At 32.5% G+C, this 26,095-nt stretch overlaps 2 protein-coding genes across 2 annotated transcripts; one reads left to right on the top strand and one right to left on the bottom strand.

Annotated features, from left to right (window-relative positions):
* The first annotated feature begins 14,199 nt into the window (after nt 1–14,199).
* LOC127710805 (uncharacterized) lies at nt 14,200–20,324 on the top strand. The gene is made up of 4 exons (XM_052216759.1): nt 14,200–14,399; nt 16,266–16,391; nt 18,689–18,725; nt 19,227–20,324. The coding sequence occupies exons 1-4, from the start codon at nt 14,279–14,281 to the stop codon at nt 19,675–19,677; spliced, it is 735 nt and encodes a 244-aa protein (XP_052072719.1). The 5' UTR covers nt 14,200–14,278; the 3' UTR covers nt 19,678–20,324.
* Nucleotides 20,325–23,318: 2,994 nt separating this feature from the next.
* Nucleotides 23,319–25,661, bottom strand: LOC127711353 (heat shock 70 kDa protein 12A-like). Its single transcript, XM_052217380.1, has 2 exons — nt 25,572–25,661; nt 23,319–24,494 (listed from the first exon to the last, which is right to left on the bottom strand). The coding sequence occupies exon 2, from the start codon at nt 24,322–24,324 to the stop codon at nt 23,767–23,769; it is 558 nt and encodes a 185-aa protein (XP_052073340.1). The 5' UTR covers nt 24,325–24,494; nt 25,572–25,661; the 3' UTR covers nt 23,319–23,766.
* Between the last annotated feature and the right edge of the window lie 434 nt (nt 25,662–26,095).

The raw sequence follows: 26,095 nt of genomic DNA, 5'->3' as shown, positions 1-26,095 counted from the left end.
TTGTAAACAACAGCGTGATAAAACTTTCGATATATCTATACTTAACGCAGATTCATAGATTGCTGTTACAAATTACCTCCCAGGTAAATCCAAATGTATCGTAATATATGTGCAAACACTTTGTCGATTTCGTTGTGTTAGAATTGAAATTGAAATGAAACTACAGAACCGTTATTTATATGCTAATGCATAACAAAAAGAATAAATGCACAAGAGATTAAAAAATGTATAAAATAAAAATAAAATAAATTCCGCGAAATTTCATGAATGTTCTTGGCAAATTAACGTCATTTCATAACATGACGTCATACGTATGAAAACTCTCAAGCTGAAAGTTTTCTGTTACGTTTACGCCCTGAGTTCTGATAATAACGCGTTAAAATGGAGTTGTGAGGTAATTGTTGTATCATTTTCTATTCTATTGCATTATTCGCAACTTATGGATTTCAACATGACAACATGGTGGCTCACTCATTAGTTACGACATGTCAACTGTGGATTTGACAGAAAATAGTAGCCAACGAAATAAAATGTTTGAGTTAAGATTTATAAGGATTGAACACAATTTTTCTGGTGGTTATTTAAGAAATAATTCATGCTAGACATAGATTTATTTGAAATTTGTAGTTTTTATCTTATCATGCTTACAGTGATTAATTAAAACAGCCATAACCACGGCAATCTTTCCTTCGCTTTAGTTTTTTTTAATACCGTATTTGTCCTATTAGGATCGAAATAATTCATGGAATCCATAGATTTGTTTGACACTTACACATGGCCTGGGCCGTGATATTCGTTAATTCTATCCCTCGATAACGCTCAGAATAAAATTCGAATATCACGGCCCAGGCCATGTGTAAATGTCCAACAAATCTATGGCTCACATGAATTATTTCTAAATTTTGCCTCTTTTCTTTGTTTCGATATGCTTTTAAAGTTAAATGAAAAATACCATATTCTTTTCACGGCAAATCTATATTTTCTGACATATTAGCTTAACGTGTCTCAAAGTTAAAGAGAAACGTCTCTTGCGATGTTTCGAGCAAATCAATGAACATGTAATTTAAAACAGGACATGTGAAACTCACATCTATCATTTTAAATGGTGTCCTGGAAAATACTATACGTTTACTCTTATGTAAAGATCATGTATATTTGGTTTGGTTTTTTTTTTTGGGGTGGGGGGGGAGGGGGGAGTTTTTTTAAATATAAAGCTATTGATTTGTAAAGAGAAGCGAAAAGATTACTGTCCTTCTCGGCATACAAATTTAGGGGGAAACATAATACAAGTATGAGTTTACAAGATATTTGTTTATCTTTTGTGTAAATAAAATAAGTTTGATTTTCATTAAACATGTAAAAGTGCATAAGCATTGTTTATCCCTAGAAAACCCCATGCTACAACACAATTGATAAATATTGGTGCCTTACATTTTGTACTTAGTTGCCGTTGAATAAAAAAAACTACTTTGGAGCATCAGCGATCTTTATTCCGATATCATTAATCACCATGAGCAAAGACACGAAATAGTCTAAGAAGAACACACCATATCAAAACATAGAAATATCAATTATTGAATGATTTTTTCGAAATGTTCACTTTAGGTTTACTATGTACTAGTCTATCAAATTGAAATTGAAATTAAAGAATTATACATCCATCGTTTTCTGTTTAAGGCGAGGGTGGGTTTATAAACAAGTCTTGGAACTTGTATTAATTGTATGGGTTTCGTGGTAGGTAATAAACGAGATCAGATCGAAAGTCAGACAAAATACTCAAAACCAAAACATTTGCGAAATGCAGGAAATTGAAAAATATGGTTTCCTTATATATGAATTAAATAGTATTAAATAGTATATATTTTTCAACGGAGAACTATCGGTCTCCTTGTTGTTTGTAGTATGATTTCTTTCTTTTTATAGGTAAAGTCCGTTGCTGATGTGAAAAAATTAAAGCATTACAGAAAAGTCTACAGTGGTCAAAGCTATGTTCACAATGGTAAATATGATACGTCAACACATAAGTAATCATGTCTGCCATGTTGATACTGAATTTTATTATTTTTAAGGGTATGTGTTAAACCCCCGATCAGGAAATCGCATTTCGTGTAAACAAACGAATAGTGGGGCATGAGACATTATTCAGCGAAAAAAAAAACTACTATAGATGTCAAGATACTTTCTTAAACGAATGTTGGCCTTTTCTTGCTTCTATGTTGATGTCGCAAATCTTCAAATATGTCTCTTTGTACATTTATAAAACTTGGTGTATTTATATGTCCTGGTATGCAAATATAATATGCATGTATGTTAGATATACACTGTCAGGCATTTGAGACATTATCACATAAATCAAAAGATGAAAAGTCAAACGTCTTAGATTCTCTGTTTTTAAATCTCTAGCATACTCAAATCTCCATCTAGGATGCTGTGTGTATTCGTGCTGCTTTGTTCTGACAACTCTTCATATTTTAGTGTAGGAATGCCTGATATTTAAACTAATTCAAACATAAAGTGGTATAACATGAAGAGACCCTAAGACATCAGTCACAATGTTGGCTGCTGTACCTCTAAGTTTTACATTTTTACCTTTTATGTATGTTTGTTTTGTTCACACATTGTTTTCAATTTCATAGAATTGTATGCGACTGTCATACAATTGAGAGTTTTAGCTATCTACAAAACCAGGTTTAATCCACCATTTTCTACATAAGTAAACGTCTGTATCAGGTCAGGAAAATGACACTTGTTATCCATTCGTTTGATGTGTTTGGGCTTTTGATTTTGCCATTCGATCAGGGACTTTCCATGTTGGTAATTCATCATAGTACTCAATGTAAAAATATTAATTTTGAAGGAATTGTTGTTGAGAAGGTGCTATCCTATATTAAAGTCAATTGTCCTATTTGGACACGTCAGTAATTCCCGACTTGGGCCAACCTTATACAAAATTAATATATGATTGCTCAACTGAAATATCAATTTAGTTTCTCATATAACTTTTCTATGTTTTCACAAGGTCATGCTCTAGTCTTTCTTAGCTTTATTCAAGATAATAAAAATTGAACATAACAGATTGAATGGTTCAGAATCTAAGTAATGGTAACAATAGCTGACTATTCTTGCACAAAATCAAACAACAAGAATGTGTCCATAGTACACGGCGTTGTCAGTTTATTTTCGATCTATGAATTTGACTGTCCCTCTGAAATCTTTCGCCCCTCTTTTAAACCCTTAAGTGGTAGCGTAGGAGTTGCCAACCGCAGGTAGTTACACTACATCTCTCCTGATTTTCTCCGTTTTGGTCTATAGTTTGCCCTATAAACCCTCTATAGATAAATCAAGTATATATGGTACAATTTTACTACCCTCAAAAGACATATCATAAGTTTGTTTATTATTCATTTAGACAGACAGACAGACAGACAGACAGACAAGACAGACTGACTGACTGACTGACTGCATGACTTAGAACTAACTGCTGTAAAGGCAATACATTCGTTTGCACCGGTTGTGAAACAATGATACTATAAATACTTTTTTATTAAATTATGTTTTGTGTGTTTTTGCTCTTTTTTCTGTTTAAGCCATAGCGTTGTCAGTCTGTTTTCGACTTATGAGTTTAAATGTCTCTTTGATATCTTTCGCCTCTCCTTTAATGTGTAAAATATGTTTTGCAGTTTCCGTCAAGAAAGGTGACCACAATTTATTGGTTTATCATATGTAAGTACCGTGGTAATTTACATTATAAATTGTTTGTATAGATGCAAATATACTACATACAAATTCATTACCTGCTAGATAGAATGTCAGTTTTTATAAAATTATAGACTAATAAAATTAACTTTTTTTCGATATTACTCTTAAGTGAATAATTTTGTTGGTGTTGTTCATAGGTATTTTTATATAGATTAAACCGTTGGTTTTCCTGTTTGAATTGTTTTATACTATAGTCATTTTTGGGGCACTTTATAGCTTGCTGTTTGGTTCGAGCCAAGGGTCCGTGTTGAAGGCCTTACATGTACTTTGACCTATAATTGTTAACTTTTTATATTTTATATATTATACGACATCTTTTTTTTTTCATATTTACAATAAAATACACACACATGTATTGGCTATGGTGACAGTAGCATGTGTTTGTCCCCCGAGATACTTAATTTTTTCCCGACGCGAAGTTTCTTATTATGCAGGGAGGAACTGGTATATATTTGGACAATGCTTGTTTTTTTTATTTCTTTACACTAAAACTCTTACATCTGAATTATTTGTGGTAAACCACATTTATTAAATTTGAAGTCAATCTAATTAAAATTAAATCTCCGCACTTGCTCCTCGTTGTTTATATGTCGCGCGTTAATATCTTAATTTGTTTATATTAATTTTAATCAGATTGATTTGAAGTGAAAGGCGTAATATTCGGCAAACCAATATAGTTTTTAAACGTCATAAATAAAATCTAACGGACTCGTATTGTGATTTTACATTTGTGATTTCGAGACATTTAACAGCTGACTTTGCGTAATGGACTTTGCTCATTGTTGAAGGCCTTACGGTGACCTATAGCTGTTAACTTCTGTGTCATTTGGTCTCTTGTGAAGAGTTGTCTCATTGGCTATCATACCATATCTTCTTTTCTATATACACGGTCAATACAATTTGACTGCGCAAATACAGGTAGCACAGTGTATATACCAAGTCAGGAGTATGACAGTTGGTCCGAGTACACAGTTATTTCGTAGTGCATTTCTTTTAGACAATAAATGAAAATTAAAAAAATCCCACCTGCGCTTTCTCAATAATATTTTTACAGTGTGTTGTAATACTTTTGGGACAAATCATATCAAAATTATAGAAAACTTCATCGGCTCTAACTCAAAATATGGACAATTTCATGTTAAGGGGGTCTTCAAATCTTTTGACAGCTTCCGAAGTGCTAATTTTTAACATTTTTCAGCTGGACCAAATCACTACTTTACTTTAAAATTCATGACCCAATTTTTTTTACAGTGTCATTTCACCCCCCTACTTTCTATTTGAGTCATAAAACATGGAGAAATAAATTTGGAAGGGGTATAAAAAAAATCAACAAGTAACATACTGTCCACACTAGGGACTATATTCGTGGACAACGAAAATCAAAGGACGATAACTGTGTACCCGGACCTAATAGGGTAGAAAAATTTGACCAATCTTAATGAAACTTGGTATGACCAAAGCTTATTAAATTATAAGACTGCTTACAAAGTTTCATGGCAATAGGATATATATTATAGACAATATGACTAATTCTATATTCAACTTTGCGTGTTAAATTTAGACGTTAAAATTGAAAATTTTCAACTATCAACATTAGGGGCTTAAAAAATTAAAATATTGCAAAAAAATACTTTTGAAATGCCTTAATATATAATATATTATGTATTAAAAGCAATAGAGTACTCATTTGATTTATCAGACTTATCATAATTATTAAAAAGTCAAATTAATATGACCCTGTGGCTAAAAATGGAGGTTTTCCAATGAAGGGGGGCCTTACATAAAGATGTAATATTTTCCAGCAATTTTAAATTTGTTAAGCTTTTTGGTTATAAATAATCCTTACATATGTATTTAATGTACTTTAAATGGAAAGAAAACTTACAAATAACATATCACATTAGTTTAAAAGGGTCTTAGGCCAAGTAAGACTGAAAATAATTTAGGGTCAATTTAGGCCGTATCACATATTTACATTTAAAAATGCATATTGAAGCTATAGGAAATAAAATTTTGTGTCTTTTCTATCATTTCTATACTCAGGTGACATGATACAATAAATCTGAGCACAAAAGACTCTTGCATTCAACTTTTTTTGCAGACAGTATGGTCTGATACAAAGATTTTTCACTTTTTAGTGAAAAACATGCATGCAATTTTAGTCTCAACAGGCTTATATTTGAACCACTTGCTATCCTACAGAAGAAAAGAAAGATATTATGTGACATAAAACAGGTTCAACAGACATTGTTAAGTGCTTTTTATACAAATTTAGTGAGGTCTTTATAATGGACTTCAACTTTTATGTTCCAAGCTCCTCACATTTAACTTGATCCAAACAGGGCGTTAGACGAGGATCATATATACAACACATTTTGCACATACTGTCTGAGATAATCTTCTTTTCTGTAGATTCAGAGTTCACAAATGAGTAATACAACTGGATTGAAGCATAGTAACACAAATATTGACACATAAAAACCTGTCAGATAGAAAGTCAGAATGCCACTTATGCATCAAAATTGAAAAAGCTATGAAATGCTTATTTTGACCATAAAATGCCAAAATTGGTCATTTTTGCAGAAATTCTATCAAATAAAAGTTTAAATCCTTTAGTTTTATGCTATTTGATAAATTGACACCATCAAATCATTCCGGGAAGTTGCCAAAGTACAGATTCTATATTTCCTGATTTCACCTCTTAGGTCCGAGTACACAGTTATTTCGTAGTGCATTTCTTTTAGACAATAAATGAAAATTAAAAAAATCCCACCTGCGCTTTCTCAATAATATTTTTACAGTGTGTTGTAATACTTTTGGGACAAATTATATCAAAATTATAGAAAACTTCATCGGCTCTAACTCAAGATATGGACAATTTCATGTTAAGGGGGTCTTCAAATCTTTTGACAGCTTCCGAAGTGCTAATTTTTAACCTTTTTCAGCTGGACCAAATCACTACTTTACTTTAAAATTCATGACCAAATTTTTTTTACAGTGTCATTTCACCCCCCTACTTTCTATTTGAGTCATAAAACATGGAGAAATAAATTTGGAAGGGGTATAAAAAAAATCAACAAGTAACACACTGTCCACACTAGGGACTATATTCGTGGACAACGAAAATCAAAGGACGATAACTGTGTACCCGGACCAGTTGTTTTTCATTCGTTTCATGAATTTAAGGTTTTGATTTTGCCATTTTATGAGGGATTTTTATATATATATATATATATATATGCTTCGGTTTATATGATCCGTTCATCCTATTTCGACTCTTTCAAAATTCAAGAGTCTATCCTAAATTGAGGTAAATTATATGGCCTTCCAAATACCGTTTCGATTCCTAACATCACTGAAGAGACATCAATTGTCGAAATCCGGATATGGTGTACAAATTTTTGCACCTCATGTTTGCGGTATACCATCTTTTCCGCAAATTTATTGTTTTCTGTTTGGTAATAAATCAATAATAAGATCCATTTTGCTACATCTGGTGATCCGTTTATTTGGCAATCGCCAATGGCAGTCAGCAGGGTTTAAGAACATCAGTTGTTCGACCTGCTAGTCAAATGCGTTTTGTTAAAATATACTTTTTCACTTTTTTGGTCTTTTGGAAAATGTGGTTTGTGCTGTAGTTAGACCCCTCTACCAAGAAATTTGTTTTGCATGCACACGTATAAAAATTGCGGTTTTTATCCAACGCAATGATAGGTTTGAACGTTGTTTTCAATTTAGATTTGTATATATATATATATATATATATGTGTGTGTGTGTGTGTGTGTGTATATTATGAAAAATCTTACAAAACACGATGTTAAATACACAGGAAGAACGAAACAATTTCCATGATACATAAATTACACATGTAATATATAATATTGTATGATTACCTTAGAAAGTTTAAACTTTTATAAATCTCATGAATCATGTTTGTATTGTCAGTGTCTTCAGCATCCGAAAAAAGATTTCAGCAAATAGTTTACCAGAAAGAGGGTGCCAACATTTTGTTTACCTGTCCTTACATATCGACAGATCACAACATGAAGTGGCTTGGACCTCCACGTTTTTCAACTTATACATTCAAAGATTTAGTAAAGAATTCACCACCTCGAATTGGAAGGGTGTTCGTTGTTGGAAATCACTCTTCCGGTGAATATAATCTAGAAATACAAAATGTTTCATTGATGGATATAGGAGACTACCGCTGCATGACAACAAATGGCACGAGTCCTCTCACGGCAGATTTTCGTTTGGACATATACAGTAAGCATATTTATATACTGCTGTGCCTTTATATTGTTTGTATCTTATACAAAATGTGACACATAAACAAAGTGGCTGTTTGTTTTCAGACAATTATTTGAAAGGGATTTGGACGCACCAAATTTCTAAATTGTAATTTCCTTTTTCACTCTATTGTTGTACATATATTATTCTACTATTGACTTTTGTATAGTTATACCACATTATATATGCAAACGATTTAAACTAAACAATTTGAAAAAAAATATATTCTACAACAGTGTAAAGAATATGTAAGCCCCAATGTCTAATTCCAATCAATTTTTATAGATTGCCAGTTTGATACTTTTATTGTTTTGATTGTGAAATGGTAGTGTTTTACTAAATTAAGAAAAGCATGTGGCAATTTTCTGGTTGTCTGTGTGTATAATATCAATAAAGGTTTCAAACGGATTTTCAAATTGAAGTGACTGTCTTTAAAAACAAAATTCTAAGAATATGACAAAACCAGAAATTTGAACGATAAACGATAACTGATATATGTATGTTGTGACCTAATCAAGAATCGTAAATGTTGTAAGATATACCATACAAGACATTTGGGGATCTAAAAAAACAGACGACGATTATGGACATAGTAAGACCTAATCAAACAGACATGTTGTAAAATAAACGATTATAGGCATATTCGGATCTACAAAACCGGAAATATTGTAAGATGAACATGTGCGATAACAGATATTTGGGGATAAAATAAGGAAATTTTGCTAGATGGGCGATGCTTGATATGTAGGGATCTTCAAAACTGGACACATTGATAGGGGATATATTATACATGAGTATCAATGAAAGAGTTAATCGTAAAAGGGTTGTGGGTTAACATCAATGAAAAGGCTAGAGAACGACCTCTCGACGCAATTAAAAGGTCAGCCAATTTATATAGTAATCGTAAATTTGTCATTTGTAAGATAATTAGTTTGGTCGCTCTTAATCATAATGTTGATGCAGTAGTTTTCTAGATAAGAGTATGTCACACCATAAGCAATAACGGTTAAACTTATTTTAATTATTAGGACCACCTGTAGATATGCAAATTGTTAATATGGATGAAACTGGTGTTTTAACAGTTCATGAGAACGAAAACGTATCTTTAGATTGTGCAGTTGTAAGCGGAAATCCTGTGGAAGACATGCAGTGGACACGTGGAAATGACACAATAGCTGTCGGAGGACCTGAAAATATATCTTATTCCTTCCGGCCATTCCGTGATGACCATATGGCTAATTTCACCTGTGTAGCGAATAACAGCGGCACCGAAATTCCTGTTCATCAAAGCATTCAAATACATGTTGAACGTAGGTCACATATCTATATGAAAAAAGCAACCAATTATAATTATAAAACCAAAAGATATATAAATGTTAAGTATGCAGGAAATCTTTAGCCATATAAAAATAATTCAGCCTTTGAACATCTTTTAAATTTTCATATATCTTTACCTCATATGAGATTTTTTTAATCACCACTTATCTAGAAATATTGTGAGCAAATTTATAATGCTAGAAAGCATGTTTTCAATATAAGTAGATAAGATCCTTTCATTTTGACGTCAAGAGCTATGAATATTTAGAATACGGCATATAATCTTATCTTGATTATAGCTTATCGAGTCGATTTTATAGGCCGTCGAATATCAATTTCATAAATTGTATATTTTTTTTGCAGTCTATTTTGTACACTTTGGTTTTCAATTCATCGAAACAAACTAAACTTGAGTCTTCAAATCATGAAAGAGAAGCTACGCATCGCGAAACCTTGTCGTTGATTGTAATGTTCATATCGAAGTGGTCCTGTCAAAAACAGAGTTTGCTGGCGATCTATAAATAACTTGAACAAATGACTTATGTTGTAACAATGACTATCAGAGATGAAGCATCAACAAATACATTCCTTAAAGGACAAAACATAAATGCACATTCTTAGACAAATCAACCTACTACTTCCTTTTCCCAAGATGAGCTAATTAACAGGATAAAACACAGATGAATGAACAGTAAAAAAGTTACGAAAACTACCTATATATTACTACACGGGTATGTCGAATAATAAATCATAATAAACAAATAATCAAAAACGTTCCAAAAATATTATAAAATAATGTGTCACTTCTTAAATAAAGTCGAAAGAAAGTATTAGAATTAAACTTGTTGAAAAAGTAGCAATTTGGAAGAGAAAATTAAGCTATACATTTTATCTATAATAAATACAAAATATTCATCGATTATCTTTTCTTTTTCTCAATTACCAGTTATTCCAAAAGTAATGATTCTTACGGACTTAACCAGACAAGACATACTTGAAGGTAGTTCGTCCTCACTTAAGTGTCAGTATCATACAAATGTTCATCCGATCACATACAGATGGCGGCGAAATGATTTATTAATTGCAAATGGAACAATGGCATCCCATCAAAATATTCATCTTGACATTATAAATGTTTCTAGAAATGAGTCAGGTTCTTACGAATGTCTTGTGTCAAATAGGATTGGAACTGGAAGCGATAGAACCAGCATTCTAGTTACATGTAAGTAGATTAGTACAAATAAATGAAGATCTAAACCTTTTGCTGTATCGATTGATGGAGAAGTTATCTGATATGCAAATACATAATTATGTACAACTTCGAAAATTTGCAATTTGATATACAAATAAATATTTGAGTATGTTAACAGAATGAGGTATAAATAAATAATTTGTTTTTCTTAAAAAAAATCTGATTTAAACTAATAAATGAATAAATAAACTAAAACAATATTTCATTAAACATGTTAAAAGAAAATTTCGATTCGCATACAAACCACTTTAGAATACCAAAATTACCACTTAAACCAACGATGTTATCTGTTTCTCTTCAAGTGTAAACAGTTGATGTCCACACTCGTTTTTTGGTTCAACAGTTACTAACACATTGGTGCCCTTGTGCTGTTTTCAGCTCTTTTGTCGGGTTGTTGTCTCTTTGACACATTCCCCGTTTCCATTCTCAATTTTATACACACACTATTATACATGCCCAAAATCACTCTAATCAGTCAAATGTTGTTGTTGTTGTTGTTGTTGCTGTGTAAATCCATGAAACAAAGATATGAATTCAGAATAAGGCAGACAAACATTGGACTGAAAACAGTTGGAACGACTGAATCAATCAGATGTGTAGATAAGAAAAACATCTTCTGAAAATAAAATGAATTAAATCTCGACATGTTCATTGCATAATAAGGTAATAATTTTCTGACAATTATTAAAACCAAAAAAAAAAAATTGACACAATTGCCTTAAATTGTTTACGTATTTTTCGGACAGATAAGCCACATACTTTGAGTGCAAACTACACGTTTGAGACGATGCTAAACAATCCAGCAAAAATTCTGATTCATGTCGAGAGCTTTGAGAAACCAATTGCTCTCTGGGTATTTTCGGTTGGCGGAACAGTAGGAATATGGGATATAAGAAAAAATAGAAATTCTTCAATTTTCATCTTGAGCTCCACTGTCGTTCCAAAACTACAAGAGGAGTTTGGTATATACGGAGCTAGAATTAGAAATGCCGCCGGAAGCATTGACATAAAAGTCAACGTATATCAGTCAGGTGTGTTGAGACTTATATTGCTCTGAAAATATATAATTTCGTCGTTACATAGCGTATGAACTTTAATGGACTATTTCAATATATGAATTGTTTATAAGTAGAGGTTTAGTCTACAGTAGTTTTTCAATGTTCATAAATCCATTAAAAAGAGAGAAACAAAGGTAATAAACAAACAAAAATTCTACTTCGGAGTTTGACTTGATTATATTTTCCAATTAATGTAAATAAGAAGATGAGGTATGAGTGCCAATTATTGGTCAAAGTACGGCCTTCAACACGAAGCATTGGCTCACTTCGAACAGCAAGCTATAAAGGGCCCAAAATGACTAGTGTAAAACAATTCAAACGGGAAAACCAACGGTCTTATCTATATGAAAAACGAGAAACGAGAAACACTTATGAACCACACCAACAAACGACAACCACAAAAAAACAGCCTCCTGACTTAGGACAGATGCATAAAAAAGCTGCGGATTTAACCATTACTTGGTAGGGCATTTGGCATATACAACCCAACGACAGCAAAAATACAGATACACACAAAAACAAACATTAAAAAGACACATATAGAACAAAATGATAATGGTTCATATAAATATGTTCTTAAATTTGTATTGTTTCATTTAATCAATAGATATAAGAAGATGTGTATGAGTGCCAATGAGACAACTCTCCATCCAAGTCACAAATTGTAAAAGTAAACCAGTATAGGTCAAAGTACGGCCTTCAACACGGAACAATGGCTCACACCGAACAGCAAGCTATAAAGGGCCCCTAAAATGACTCGTGTAAAACCATTCAAACAGGAAAACCAATGGTCTATTATATATAAAAAAACAAGAACCGAGAAACACTTATGAACCACACCAACAAACGACAACCACTGAACAACAGGTTCCTGACTTAGGACAGGTGCAAATAAATACAGCGGGTTTAAACGTTTTAACAGGCGCCAACCTTCATCTTAACCTGAAATAATAGTGTAACATCACAACATAGAAAGACATACTATAAAATATCAATTAAAATGGCTTAACTCAATCAAAAGACAAGTAAACATACACTGAACGAATAAATTTGATCTATGACACAATGTAAATACAAAATCAATGAAAAAAAAGGGGTGAGATATAAAACAAAATCAGAAAGACAACTATGGCCGACGTTTATATATAATTAAGTATGTTTATATTTATACAAGATGGTTATTTCTTTTTCTTTTTTCAATTAAGATATTCCAGTAAGTGTGTCAGCAGCACATACCGAATGCAATGTGTCATCCACAGCTGTATTAAAATGTTTCATTAATGTTACAACTACTGAACGATGGACATGTATTTGGAAGCATTACATAGAAGGAACTTACGTCCGATCAGTAGAAGGTATGAACCGATGGAATATGTCCACTCTTCAAATAGCTCACTGCAATCCTCAAGATGAAGGAGAGTACAAATGCGTGGTGAAAATTAATGGCACAGAATTTTCTAGCTCCACAATTTTAACAGTGAATGGTAATGAATTATATAAAGCCTTTGCACTTTATAGAATACTTACTTATAGTGAAAGTGAAATATAGTCGTCATTTTACAAAGATATGTAGGAAACTTAATGACTGTTGGTTACGGCGTATCTTTCCGTTCTTTATCTTGTTTGTTTATATGTCTCTCAAACTACAAGGGTTTAATTTGAATTATGAAATAATGAATTTAAATTATTGCATGCTATGAAAAAGGTTATAATGATTAGTATTGTATCTAGGAGAATCCGATCTAATTTCGACTAACTTGGGACTAATCTATTTTTGCGATACATTGCATAGCTCTTTTCTCTTCTGGATTTGGCATTACATTTGGTCCTGTTTGATTTTATCAACTCTTCACCGTTTTTATAATGTTTTTGATATTCAAATAGTTTGGCCTCCCTGAAGAGACATGAATTATCAACAAGCGCATCTGGTGCAATAAAATGGGTACCGTTGATGTTATTTGAAGTTTTACTTGCAAATCAAATTTCTTTTAACTAATAAACTATCTACAAAAAAGATACATGTACAAGGAAACTAAGTTCGAAATAATCAATTATCTTTATCATAATGCCTTAGGCGAGCTTTTATGTTTTTACCTATTTGCTTCGGTTCTGTAACACTGGCTTTGATTAATTTGGCGGTAAATGTACTGATGAGACATTATAAATTGAATTTAAATCTACATCTGGTGAATAAACAATGGAACTATTAAATAACTGTTTCAAGTAAGTCACACTGATTAATAGTTGTATAAACATAAAAGTAATTTATTCCACTTATAGCCGTAACGGTTATTTTTTCCAGGTCCACCGTTTGTAGTAAATACCAGTATTTTGTTTGACCACTGGTTGTCGATAATTTCAGTGTATTTCTATTCCAAGTCAGTGTATAAAGATCCAGTTTGGTACCTTAAAATGAATAACACACTGAACTCTGAGTATAAGATAAATTTTGAATCAAATACATTCAACCAGTCAACGTCCACGGCATCTATTCGTATGAACAAATACGGTGTTTCAGTAAATATTCCTGGTAATTTATTGGTGTTAATAACTAGTAGAAACTTAACCAAGAAGGATATTTTTATCTGCCAGCTACAAAATATGTATGGAACCACTGAAATTCCGTTTTATATAACTAATGCAAGAGAAGAATATTTGGCTATATTACCTAAAGACGAAAGAGAACTTACCACAGTGTCTGACCCCGTTTTAAGTGGCAAAGGTAATGCAAAAACAATGTGTAGATAAATATACCATTATCGGGATTAAAATAGATAAAAGATATCGGTAAAACGTCAAGAGATTGCAGCGTTGCGACGCAATAAAAACTTTCCATAAGTCAACATTAAGTCTGCAACAAGGGACAGCTGTTAACACAGTATTAAGCGCTTACTCAAAATACTTGATTTGCACGCAATATCAAATCATTTAGGTATACAACCACTAATTTAGACCAGGTCGGAAAGAACATACAAGAAAGTAGTACATATTTTAAACAAAATAGTTCCTACGCATAGCTGTATCTTTGTCAATAGGTGAAATATTTAGGTAGTTTTGGTATCAAACGAATGCTTGGGGACTTGGGATCACTGTAGAATCCTTGTTAAACGTTTCTTTTGAATATTAAAGAAGTATATAAAGTTTCAATAGGAGGGCACATTTGTCCTGTTGTTCAGATCAGAAGTACCGGTTTTTTTACTATCAAACTTCCGGGAACCAGTACGCTCTAATATGCAATTAAAGGTACGTTGAATTTTTCAGCATAATATGTAGATATAAGAATATGTGGTATGAGTGCCATGAGACAACTCTCCATACAAGTCATAATTTGTAAAAGTAAACCATTAAAGGTCAAAGTACGGCCTTCAACACGGAGCCTTGGCTCACACCGAACAGCAAGCTATAAAGGGCCCAAACAAGTCAGGATAAGGGATAGTTTTGACATGAAATAACTGCCACTTTATTTGAACTTAGGACAAAGTAGCCATTAATGCTTGAAAATGCAGAATTTAACATAGAAAGTAATGGGGCTATGAATTAAGGGTTTCATACCTTTAGACAGATGTTGTGTAAGTATGCCAAAAATAAAACGCCTTTCTAAGTAGAAGATGGTTTTATATACCGAACAGCTGTTATTGTGTGCAATCGAATCAAAATAAATTTACGGGTATATCAATTTTAGAATACTTCTTTTCTGGGTATGCCTAGTAATGCACTAACTATTTGAAAGAAAGCTGCAGTAAATACTTCATTTAAATGCATTGACAAAACCCAAAATTGACAGTAACGTGTGCATATTTTCGTGAACATAAATTAAGTCGTTAGTTGTCTCGTTTGAATTGTTTTACATTTTTCATTTCGTGGCGTTTATTACCGACTATGCGGTATGGGTTTTGCTCATTGTTGAAGGCAGTACTTTGACCTATAGTTGTTAACTTCTATATCATTTGGTCTCTGGTGGATAGCAATCATACCCAATTCTTCTTATGTTTATAAAATCAAAGGGAATGGTCACATTGCAATAGTTGCGTCTTCAAAATTAAGGACATTTTTTCAAATAGATATAGGAAGATGTGGTATGAGTGCCAATGAGACAACAAAGTCAGGATGTCTTGCTCTGACAATACTATGTTATATTAGTTCGTATAAAACGTCTTTCCAATAGCTTTTACTTTAATTAAAGAGTTATTATATATCTATATACGCGATCTAACATGCACAATAAACACACACATTTCGTATTTCCAGAACTCAATTCGCAGCAGTAATGTTAAATCTAATATTTGTGCAGAATTTGCTTCAATTTAAATCATAGGTGAAATATATATCAGTCTATGTATTACAACGATACTTTATCAAATGACCAAATTCGAAAGATTACAGAGGAAACTATTCTGCAAATACGAAAACAATATCAAATAACAATGGTCTATTAAGTATGTATAAAAACAAATTATATATGCATTTTGAAAAATAAATCCTTGTGTCGATCATTTATCATCATATAGATGCATCCATGTGGAAAAAAGATATGACTAAATAAGGTCTACCTTTCGCCTCTCTTTTAATAATGTCCAATGTTTTGTAGGTATATTTCAAGTTTATTCATTGTATATATACATAAGCTGTGCTGTGCTTGTTTTGTTCGTTTTCATTATTGGATCCCTTATGGTTCAGAACAAATTGAAAAGCCATACAACTGCCGAATTAACAGGTATAATATATGAAGTTAAATATAGCAATACATATTAAGCGTCCTTTGCTGCCAAATGCATGTCCACTAACATCACCCAAACTCCCCAATCTAATTTAAAGATGGATGGAATCAAAATTCTGGGACCAGATATCATCTCATTAACAATCGACATGACACTGAAAGATTACAGATTGGTTATTGACCTAAGTTAGTTTAAATCTAAACAGACAAATATCAATTGCATTAAATAAATCATTGCAATATATTCAGATTAAAAATATCAACGGTATACATGGGCAATTTAAAACGCATTAATCAATTAAAAGTAAGATATGAACCCTTGATGGATCATTGAAGTTTCTATAATCCTATGTGTAATACAACTGAATATTTTTTAAACCATGGATAAATCATGAAAGCCATACAGCGTATTTCAAATAGGTCCTTTATAATGAAATGAACACTTTATCAATGCCATGCGTTCCAAAGCGCTTCTCTGGGTTTACCCTCAGGAACGCTCAAATCTGTAAAACATTTGAAAAAGAGAGGCGAAAGATACCAAAGGAACAAACTCATAAGTCGAAATAAACTGACAACGCCATGGCTTATAAGGAAACAGACAACAACAGTACACAAAATACAACATAGAAAACTAAAGACCGAGCAACACGAAACATACTGGGGGTGATCTCATGAGCTCTGAACGGGTAAGCAGATCCTGCTCCACATGTGGCACCCGTTGTGTTGCTCATGTTCGTACTAACCCGGTAATGAGTCTAATTCGGTAGATCACATTCGGGAAAAGGGGTCGGGATTGCAGTTACGACAATTGAAAGCTAGGGTGTGTAAATACAGTGCAACGTTAAGACTTTTTGACCAAAATAGACATAACCAGAATAGCCACAATCATCGGCGGTCATTTTAAAGTCCTTAATGTGGGTATTTGTAACACATGTAATATTATACTGACATTTGTTTTCGTTTTAAATTCAAATAAGAGATAAACGACCTAATTCACATCACCGATTCCATTTACTTACATGAGGCTAATTTATTTGCTAGTCGAAAACATTCAACAAAATCCGTCATCCTGTTCGACCTTAATTTCACTTATTCAGCTGAACTTCATGTACACATAAACATAGGTCCGTGCTTATAAATATTTGAAACAAAGTAAAACATACTTAAATCATTTCAACTTATATTGTCAAAATCGTAGATAATACCCTTTTACTTGAAATAATAAACAAAATACATTGTTATCAGGTAATTTATCTGTATACTATATAGTGTCTATTTGTATACATGTATAAACACCAAAACAAGTCAGTTGCGACGTTCCTTTTTGGAGGATGGATGTAATATAATATCACAATAAAAATGCATAATTATCAGTGTATGACTGCAAAGACAAACGTGTCGAAAACCTATGATTTTGTATTAAAAGTGTAATTTTTTTAAAGGCAATGTTTTTCAACTTTAAGGAAAAAAAAATTTTGAAACTATTTTCCTCACTGATAGTCGAGGTCGACCAGAATTAAAAACAAATGATATATATTGGAAACCTGAATCCGAAGACATTGTACTAGCCTATTTCAGGGGGAAAAGACTTCGAACATTGCTCTCTATAACGAGAGGAATTACCTTAAAATAATGATTCTAGATGCAAAAGTTAGTTACATAAAAAGTTGTGCTATGACTGACAATGAGACAACTTTACACCAAAGACCGAATGACGTTAACGTCAGCAACTGTAGGTCACCGCACGGCCATCGATACTGAGCAAAATCCATATCGCATAGCAAACTATGGAAGACCCTAACAGGATACATATAAAACAATTAAAACGAGAAACTGAAGGTCTGATTTATGTACAAAACAATAAACGAAAAACAAGTATGATATACAACAACAAACGACATGCCTGTACAACAGCTGTTGGATAGGGACAAACGATTCGAACATTATAAAAATAAGGACAATTTCATGCGGTATGATTGCCAAAAAGACAACTATCCACCAAAGTTCAAATGAAGTGGATGTCAGAAATTATTGGCAACCGTACGACATTTAGCAATGAGAGAAACCCATACTGTATAGTAGGCTATAAAAGGCTCCAACATGAACTATTGGACAAATGCCTACATAAAAGGATAGTAATGAACCCCTCCGTTTGGCCATATGTATATTACCTATAAACGACATTGAAATAGTTTCGCGAGATAAAATTAGTTAATATTGCAATTTAAGACAGAACTAAAGGAAATCGGTATTATTATTTGTGTTGTTGTTATTCTTTTGTGGTTTTTTTTCAGTTCCATTACCTACCATTATTGACGAATCTTTAACAAGGTAATGAAGTCAGATAAATCTTATTAACAATAGGGGTGATAGCTTAATTTGACAATAACACAAAATAATTAAAAGACACATGAAGGCGGCAACACAGTTTTTAATTAAAGACAGGTGTCTATGCAATATGACAAACTCTAAAGTCCATTACAATTGTGCATAAATAAATTCAATTCCTGATAAAAACAAGCAATTCTTCAATTAGAAAATTAAAAATACACAGATATGACATACATCAACAACTGACGCGGTGGTTTACTGGCTTTGCTCTTACTGCAATACTATTTTTATGCAAAATTTAGTGAAATAATTCCTGCTTGATAATATGAGATGACGACTAAACAGACACAAAATGTAAACAATGTACTCAAACTACATTATAAATGGTGAAAAAAACCACGCTATAACGGAGTCAATAATATATATATTGTCTCGTTAAAAAACAAAAGTTTCTGAATTGTTCAAGAGTCATTTATTTTATACTTAATATTACTTTTGCAGACGCTTAAGCAACAGTATGCAGATGGTTTCATCTACACATGCAATAGTTTCACTAAACTCTCTTAGTCCGCGAGAACCAAATATAGAGTCGGAAAGTGATTCAAGTTTATACGAGTATCCTATGTCATGTCCTGTAATCGACCACTTCAGTTATGATTATGTAGATAACACGAAACTGGATATTCATTTTTATGACATTTGCAAAGAAAAAAGAACGCATGATGAAAAAGGCAATGTTATCGTCAGAAACAGCGATGACACAATCAACTCATATACTGTCCCACACAATACCTATCTAGTCGTATTAGACTCGACAAAAAGTTTCAGTATTAGAAATGACACATTAGCTGCTGGTTTGGAAAGACGGAAATCATCATTGGAAACATTTGAAAAAAGAAATCAGTTAATGAAAGATTCTGCAAGCGCACGAAAAAGACTTCATTCCATATAACTGAACCGCTCAAATGTAGAATATATCGATTCAGCAAAGTTTAATTTTGTCATAAGGAGAAACGTATAAAATGGATTTGAAGATTCAAATATGTTTCTATAGTTCATTTATAGCCTTTTAGGGTCGAAGTTGTTGTTGTAGTTAAATAGTTTTATGAGATTTGAACATTGGTTCACTATACTACTCTAATTTATACAACATAGAAAAATTATCAACTATATTGATCTAGTCTTCCTTGTGTGTGTGTTTTTTTTTTTTAAATTTTGGTTCATTTGTATGTTTCGGAGTTTAGTGTGGCGTCCTTTTGCTGAACAGGTTTTATTATGTAGGGGCAAGCTGAAGCTCGTCTCCGACATGACATTGTAAGCCTTTATTCTAAAGAAAGGTCAACAGACTCTCTTAGAGGTAACTAATGCAGGATCTATAAATACAAGCCAAGTTCTGTCGGAGGGGACGTTTAATCAGATGTCTGTCTCTGTGTGTTAAAGACTCCTTGCAACAAGGACGGCAAAATGTCGGTTTCTATCCAACAAACCCTCATTTTATATGCAGTGGTACCGGTAGCTCAAAGTTTTTGACCTTCATCATGTACGACCTACCTTGCATAGTATATCTATTGTATATATAATAAATGTTCTCATCTTTAATATGCATGAAATATTTGCCACTTGACTTTAAACAATCAACCAATCAACCAATCATTAAACAGTCAGCCGAATCCGATATTGATATTACATTATTACTTTCATAGTCCTCCATTAGTTTGATTTATCTGGTACCTGGTTTTTTCGTTTCTATGTCTCTGTGTGTGTTCCTTTTTATTTGCTTAACGTGTTACAAAGGAAATAACAAAACACAAACGAAACGAGTCATTAAGTCACCAATTCGCCACCATATTTGCAAAACATATACAATTGTACAGTAAGATATCAATAATATTGTTAACATTTTAGCATGAAAAATAGGTTCTTCACGTTGCCATATCAGGCCGGATTCTATACTTCACGACCGATGCAATTATTAACATGCAAAATAAGCAGAAATACCTAAATTTAACAATTCTATTTCCAGTAATGACATAATTTCTAAATTTAAGAATAGAGCGCAATTTCCGACACCAAGATGTTTTAGCGTAGACTGTAGTTGTAAAGATACTTCAGGACCACCCTAATTTAGTAATTCATGTATACATATTTGTTCACTTTCCATGCTGATACTAAATACTGCACACTTATTTTATCTCTTTGCAGAAACCGATGTAAGAAATGAAACTATTTCATTATAACAAAATGTATCAGTTTTTAACTTTTGCAATGAAAAACAGTTTAGCCATAACACTCCTTTACAAACAAGATAGACCTACTTTCTTCAAACCGTTGCTATATAATGACTTTGTTACATTATGATGTAAAATTATTGGGCATGCTCAAAATTCAAAATCAGTTTTACAAACAAATAGTTCGACATACTAATGAAAAAGATTAAACTTAAGATAAATAAAAATATTTCAATATTAAAAAGTGTAGCTGACGATTCGGAATACTTTAAAGTAATTCGCGCCCTTTTTTTATCATATTTTGTATTCCTTTTATTTGAATTTCATGATAAGAGTCGCTAAAACAATTGGCTTTATTGCTCAGTAAAAAGTTTTGACAGATGGGTTTGAAAATAAACACCCAGACTGATATAAAAGTTAGCATAAAGGCTGGAATAACAGTCATATACTGATTTCGCGAAATTGTAATGTACGTCCGACTTTTTTCTATAACCTTTCTTTAAGTATTAGAAATCATTGCTTTATAAGCCACAAAAAAACCTGAAGGCTTCATTTGAAGTGTTTTCTGGGAAGATTAAAAAATAAAAGATACTGTTTCACTTGTTTACAAAATCATGATTATCCAAAAACTTGACACTGACTTAAAATTTAAAACAAGACTACTTCGTCGAACAATGTTAATTTGAAGAACAGACTTCTTTAAACGGCGTGGAGTGATTACTAGACATGCCCTCGACTTAATTAATTTGTAACAGCAGTTAGAAGGAGATAAAATAGTATCAAATTGGACAATGAAAATTTAATATTAACACATAAAAACAGTTGCATTCTTCCATATTTAAAATAATTTATTTATATTCCCTACAATATGAAAAAAAAGAATTGATTCACAGAACTTGTTTGAGACTCTTGTGTATAATTTCATAAAAAAATGAAAAAAGGACAACGTAAAGTAAACAACATTATTTAACGACTATTTGGGAAGGCACTTCTTACTGCCTGACATAAATTGTTATCTTTAAGCACTTCAAGTGCGCCGGATTTTAAAGTTTAAATCACTTTTAACAAGTGGACGATCATAGTACCTAAAGAATTTAGGGAGAACCTTTAACATGTTTAATATCAAAAATGAACATGATTGAACACAATGGGTTGCTCACATCTTCGTCATTTGGTCTCTAGTGGATAATTGCCTCATTTTTATATACAACAATGTTCGTTTTATAAATCAAAACATACTTACATCCCTGACCGATTTTAATCGGCAACTTATATATAAATTGCTTAAATAAATAAAAAAGGATGGAAACTAAGAAACTAAGATATCATACACTTTTTTGGAGATACGGTAGTAGATTTAACGGGGTAATACACATTATCATATACATTTTTGTATACAAAAACGGAAAAACTCTTACTACTCAAAATTTGATGGACAATAATACTCCGCATCTAAACAACGTACTTTATGAAAGTGGTCATATTTAAGAAAATGTAGGTCTTATATTAACTGAAAGATAAACCTGGCTTGATTCGTTAATTTTCTAGAATTAAAAAAATATACCAATGATTGGTCTTCCTTAGAAACATTTCAACTTACCCGTGTACATTATTTAGGCTTTTAGCTGACTCGTCCTTGTTCTTAAAAAAAACTAAAAGCCGTAGAATGACAGGGAAGCAGCAATAACAAGTTTTGAAGATTTTGTTGACTTCATGCAATAGAAGTGAGCAAGCTACCACGAGCCCACTCAGTCGGTAACTAATTTAAGAAGTGATATTTTTTAGAAATATATATTGAAGACTCAAATGACCAGACTGACGTCATAGCAAAAGACAAGCGAAAGAAACCAAACGGATATTCAAACCCGAAAAAAAGACTGACAATGTCATGGCAAAAAACGAAAAACGACAAAAAGGCAAACAATAGTATACAAAAAACAAAACACTACATAGAAAGCTAAAAACTGAGCAACACGAACCTCATCAAAAACCAGGTGGAACTTTTGTGCTCCGCAAAGGTCAGCAGATCCTGTTCCATATATGGCACTCGTTGAGTTGCTCATATAAGTACAAACCCGGTGAAAATTTTTTCGATTGATTGATTTTAATTTCACCACTTGAAACTATTGGTCCAGAAACTATTGGTCCAATAGCTTCCTTGTTAGCAGCTATCCTTTATCAAGGAAATCATGATAGGAAATGCAAGCTCTGGAATATCAACTGGGAGATGTACACTCCACATGCAGGTGGAATGTTGCAACATAGAAGTACAAAGTTCATAATTGGGAAGCTGAAATCATCTCTTTTGTCGTAAAGTATTGTTTTCAACCGATCCTTATTGTCAATGTTTAAATGTATGTCAAGATATTGGCAATTGTTTAATATAGCGTACAAGTAAATCTTGTTTTTCTTTCATTATATTGAATACAAATCATACAATGAATAATTTACAACTTGATATAATGATGCAACACAGGCTACAAACTGAAGATTTACACTAAAGAGTCAAATTGTTTACTGACTAAATTATTGGTCCCTTCTTCTACAGCTGTAACAACAATTTCAGTGCTTTGATAGGTAATTCTGACTGTTATAGGCCTGTTTTTACCTTTACTTATGTCGGGAATATTCAAATGGAGGGACCCTAACCTTTTGACATTATCCCCTCTTCCTCCATATGTATACTTCGGATTATCATCAGGTGAGACGAAAATATCGATGGTGGCAGATTTATCATTTGAACACGTGGGTAAGAATTGACGCTCAAAACAACTTTGGCCTAATATAATTGTGTCTCCTTTTCTTACAATTGGTTAGAAGCTGTCAGTACACATTTCCATTCCGTCACATACTTGACGTAATTCTGGTGGATGTTTTTGTGAGTCAAAGGGAATATTACAGGCAATGCCATATGTTCTCGCGCAAATTCTTTCGGGTATTACTTCTGGCGAATGACCAATAATTACTGCTCCTTTCATAACTGACGAAACAGCATCATGAGGGCGTAAAACATTGATTTCCGTAAACTCCGATTTGATATGTTGATATAACAGTTCAGAATCGGAAAACCCAGCTACCATAAGTATCGTTCTGACTTGTTGAAGTTCGGGTTTCCGAAGCAATTCTCTAACATGTGCAGTAATTGCATTAAAAGGTTGGCTAAACAGATTTTTTAATACATCTATCGGAAATATTAATTTATCTCTCGCTTTTGTAACACCTAAAACAGATTTAAATTCTGAGCCAGTATGAGCCTCATACTCATCAAATAAATCTCTCGGAAACAAAAGTCGAACTTTTTCCTCATTATTTGCTCCAATTACTCTCTTTCGGCCTTCAAACGTTCTAAGTAAATCAAGACAATCGCGCATATTTGATTTTTCAAAGTTACACCAAACAGCTTTTCCAAATACCTCTTTGACAAAATTTAAGAACAGCTTATCGACTTCTGTTCCACCCCATGGTCCACCTGAAGGTGGACACAGTTCAATTAGTTTATCCTTTGTCTGAACTTCATAGGCTGTAATGTCAACTGTGCCACCTAAAATGATAAAAAGGAGTTTTTCAAATCACAACTGAACACATTTTAAAATTGCCATGAATACGACATATATGTCTGCACTAACTGATATTGAAAAGCTCAAGACCCGAACTAAAGTAGATACGGTTTTTTTTTTTGTCCCTTGAACGAGAAAATCAAAATATTTTCTAAATATGCCAAATAGTAACATCCTTCAGGTGTTCAAAAACATAAGCCTGACACTGTCTCATGTTGTTTCATATATTTGAATTTTCAAAAAGCTTCACATTTTGTGCATTTAGTGCAAAACTGCAACAACTGTCGAAATAGCCTCATTTTGAGATCTTTTCATTCGGCAAAGGTATTACCCAAAAATATCTTTTGCTACAAGATGTGTTATAAATATATATGTAGACGTGTTTAAACAATTAATTTAGGTAACGCCTGTGATCATATCACAGCTAAGACCCCATAAAATAACATATGGAAAAAATGCAAAGAACTTTCTATATCCTGAAAACAGTGATAAATGGATTTTCTAACGGAGAAATTAGCATAACATCAAAAAACATTGTATAACCAATCCTTCAAATTATACGAGTTTTTGACATAATCGCAAATATGATTACAAAGACGAAGCCTTTTATCAGTAAAATGATCGACAATACCAAAATGCAAATATCTTCAGCAATATAAGTAGTTCTATACAGGACCAATTGCTCTCATATGAAAATTGTTTTCCAATATTTGATGCTTTCTCATATAATTTTGATAGCTAATACAGACATACAGAAATTGTAAACAACAAAATATGCATAATAAAAAAACACAAATATACCTCGGGGAGAGGTGTAGAAAGAAGGATGGAAGATAAACCTTATTAAAAAATGTGATACTGGCATTATTGAAAAAGAATAATGTATTTTTTCTTGTTTTACTCTAATACACTCGTAAGGTGTAGTTTTTTAACAATTTGTTAATTAAAAATTAGTTTGATTGTTATATAAGCAAAACTCAATATCAATATATGGCCAACTATTCTCAGATGAGAGATTTAGGTTCCTATGATGCTTTAGTTTTGGTGACATTAGTACTGACCTCCACAATCTAAAACAAGAAACTGGTGTCCAGAATCAAATGTCTCCAGGGAAGTGTCCAGAATCAAATGTCTCCAGGGAAGTGTCCAGAATCAAATGTCTCCAGGGAAGTGTCCAGAATCAAATGTCTACAGGGAAGTGTCCAGAATCAAATGTCTCCAGGGAAGTGTCCAGAATCAGATGTCTACAGGGAAGTATCCTGTCCATCCACCTTTTTCTGTAACGTTATATTTTTACAATAGATTGCAGCTGCTTCAGGTTCATAGGCTAAGGATAAAAGACAATCTTCAATTCCTGCCTGCAAAGGAAAGTAATGAAATTCTAAGAATTCTACCCATACAAAATTATAAACTTAAATTATATATCAAAACTGTATGCATAGGAATTGAGGTTGTACAACATTTTATACATTCGAATTCTAATTACAGTAGCATGAAAAATTAACATAGCGTTTGTATGTAACACCAAAGCAAAAACAAACACAAAAAAATCAAAAGTAAAGCATAGACAAAAGTTTTCAGCAGA

The sequence above is a fragment of the Mytilus californianus genome, unplaced genomic scaffold (genome assembly GCF_021869535.1).
Source record: "Mytilus californianus isolate M0D057914Y unplaced genomic scaffold, xbMytCali1.0.p SCAF_8, whole genome shotgun sequence".
Taxonomy (NCBI): Eukaryota; Metazoa; Mollusca; class Bivalvia; order Mytilida; family Mytilidae; genus Mytilus; species Mytilus californianus.
Note: the sequence above shows the minus strand (reverse complement) of the source record. Positions and strands in the feature narration are given on the sequence as shown.

What these genes read in the sequence shown, in the direction of transcription:
- LOC127710805 (XM_052216759.1), top strand. Translation starts at nt 14,279, where the DNA reads ATGTATGGAACCACTGAAATTCCGTTTTATATAACTAATGCAAGAGAA. An exon ending in CCCCGTTTTAAGTGGCAAAG is followed by an intron (nt 14,400 to 16,265) that starts GTAATGCAAAAA and finishes AATGTTTTGTAG; the next exon opens with GTATATTTCAAGTTTATTCA. An exon ending in ATTGACGAATCTTTAACAAG is followed by an intron (nt 18,726 to 19,226) that starts GTAATGAAGTCA and finishes TTACTTTTGCAG; the next exon opens with ACGCTTAAGCAACAGTATGC.
- LOC127711353 (XM_052217380.1), bottom strand. Translation starts at nt 24,324, where the DNA reads ATGCGCGATTGTCTTGATTTACTTAGAACGTTTGAAGGCCGAAAGAGA.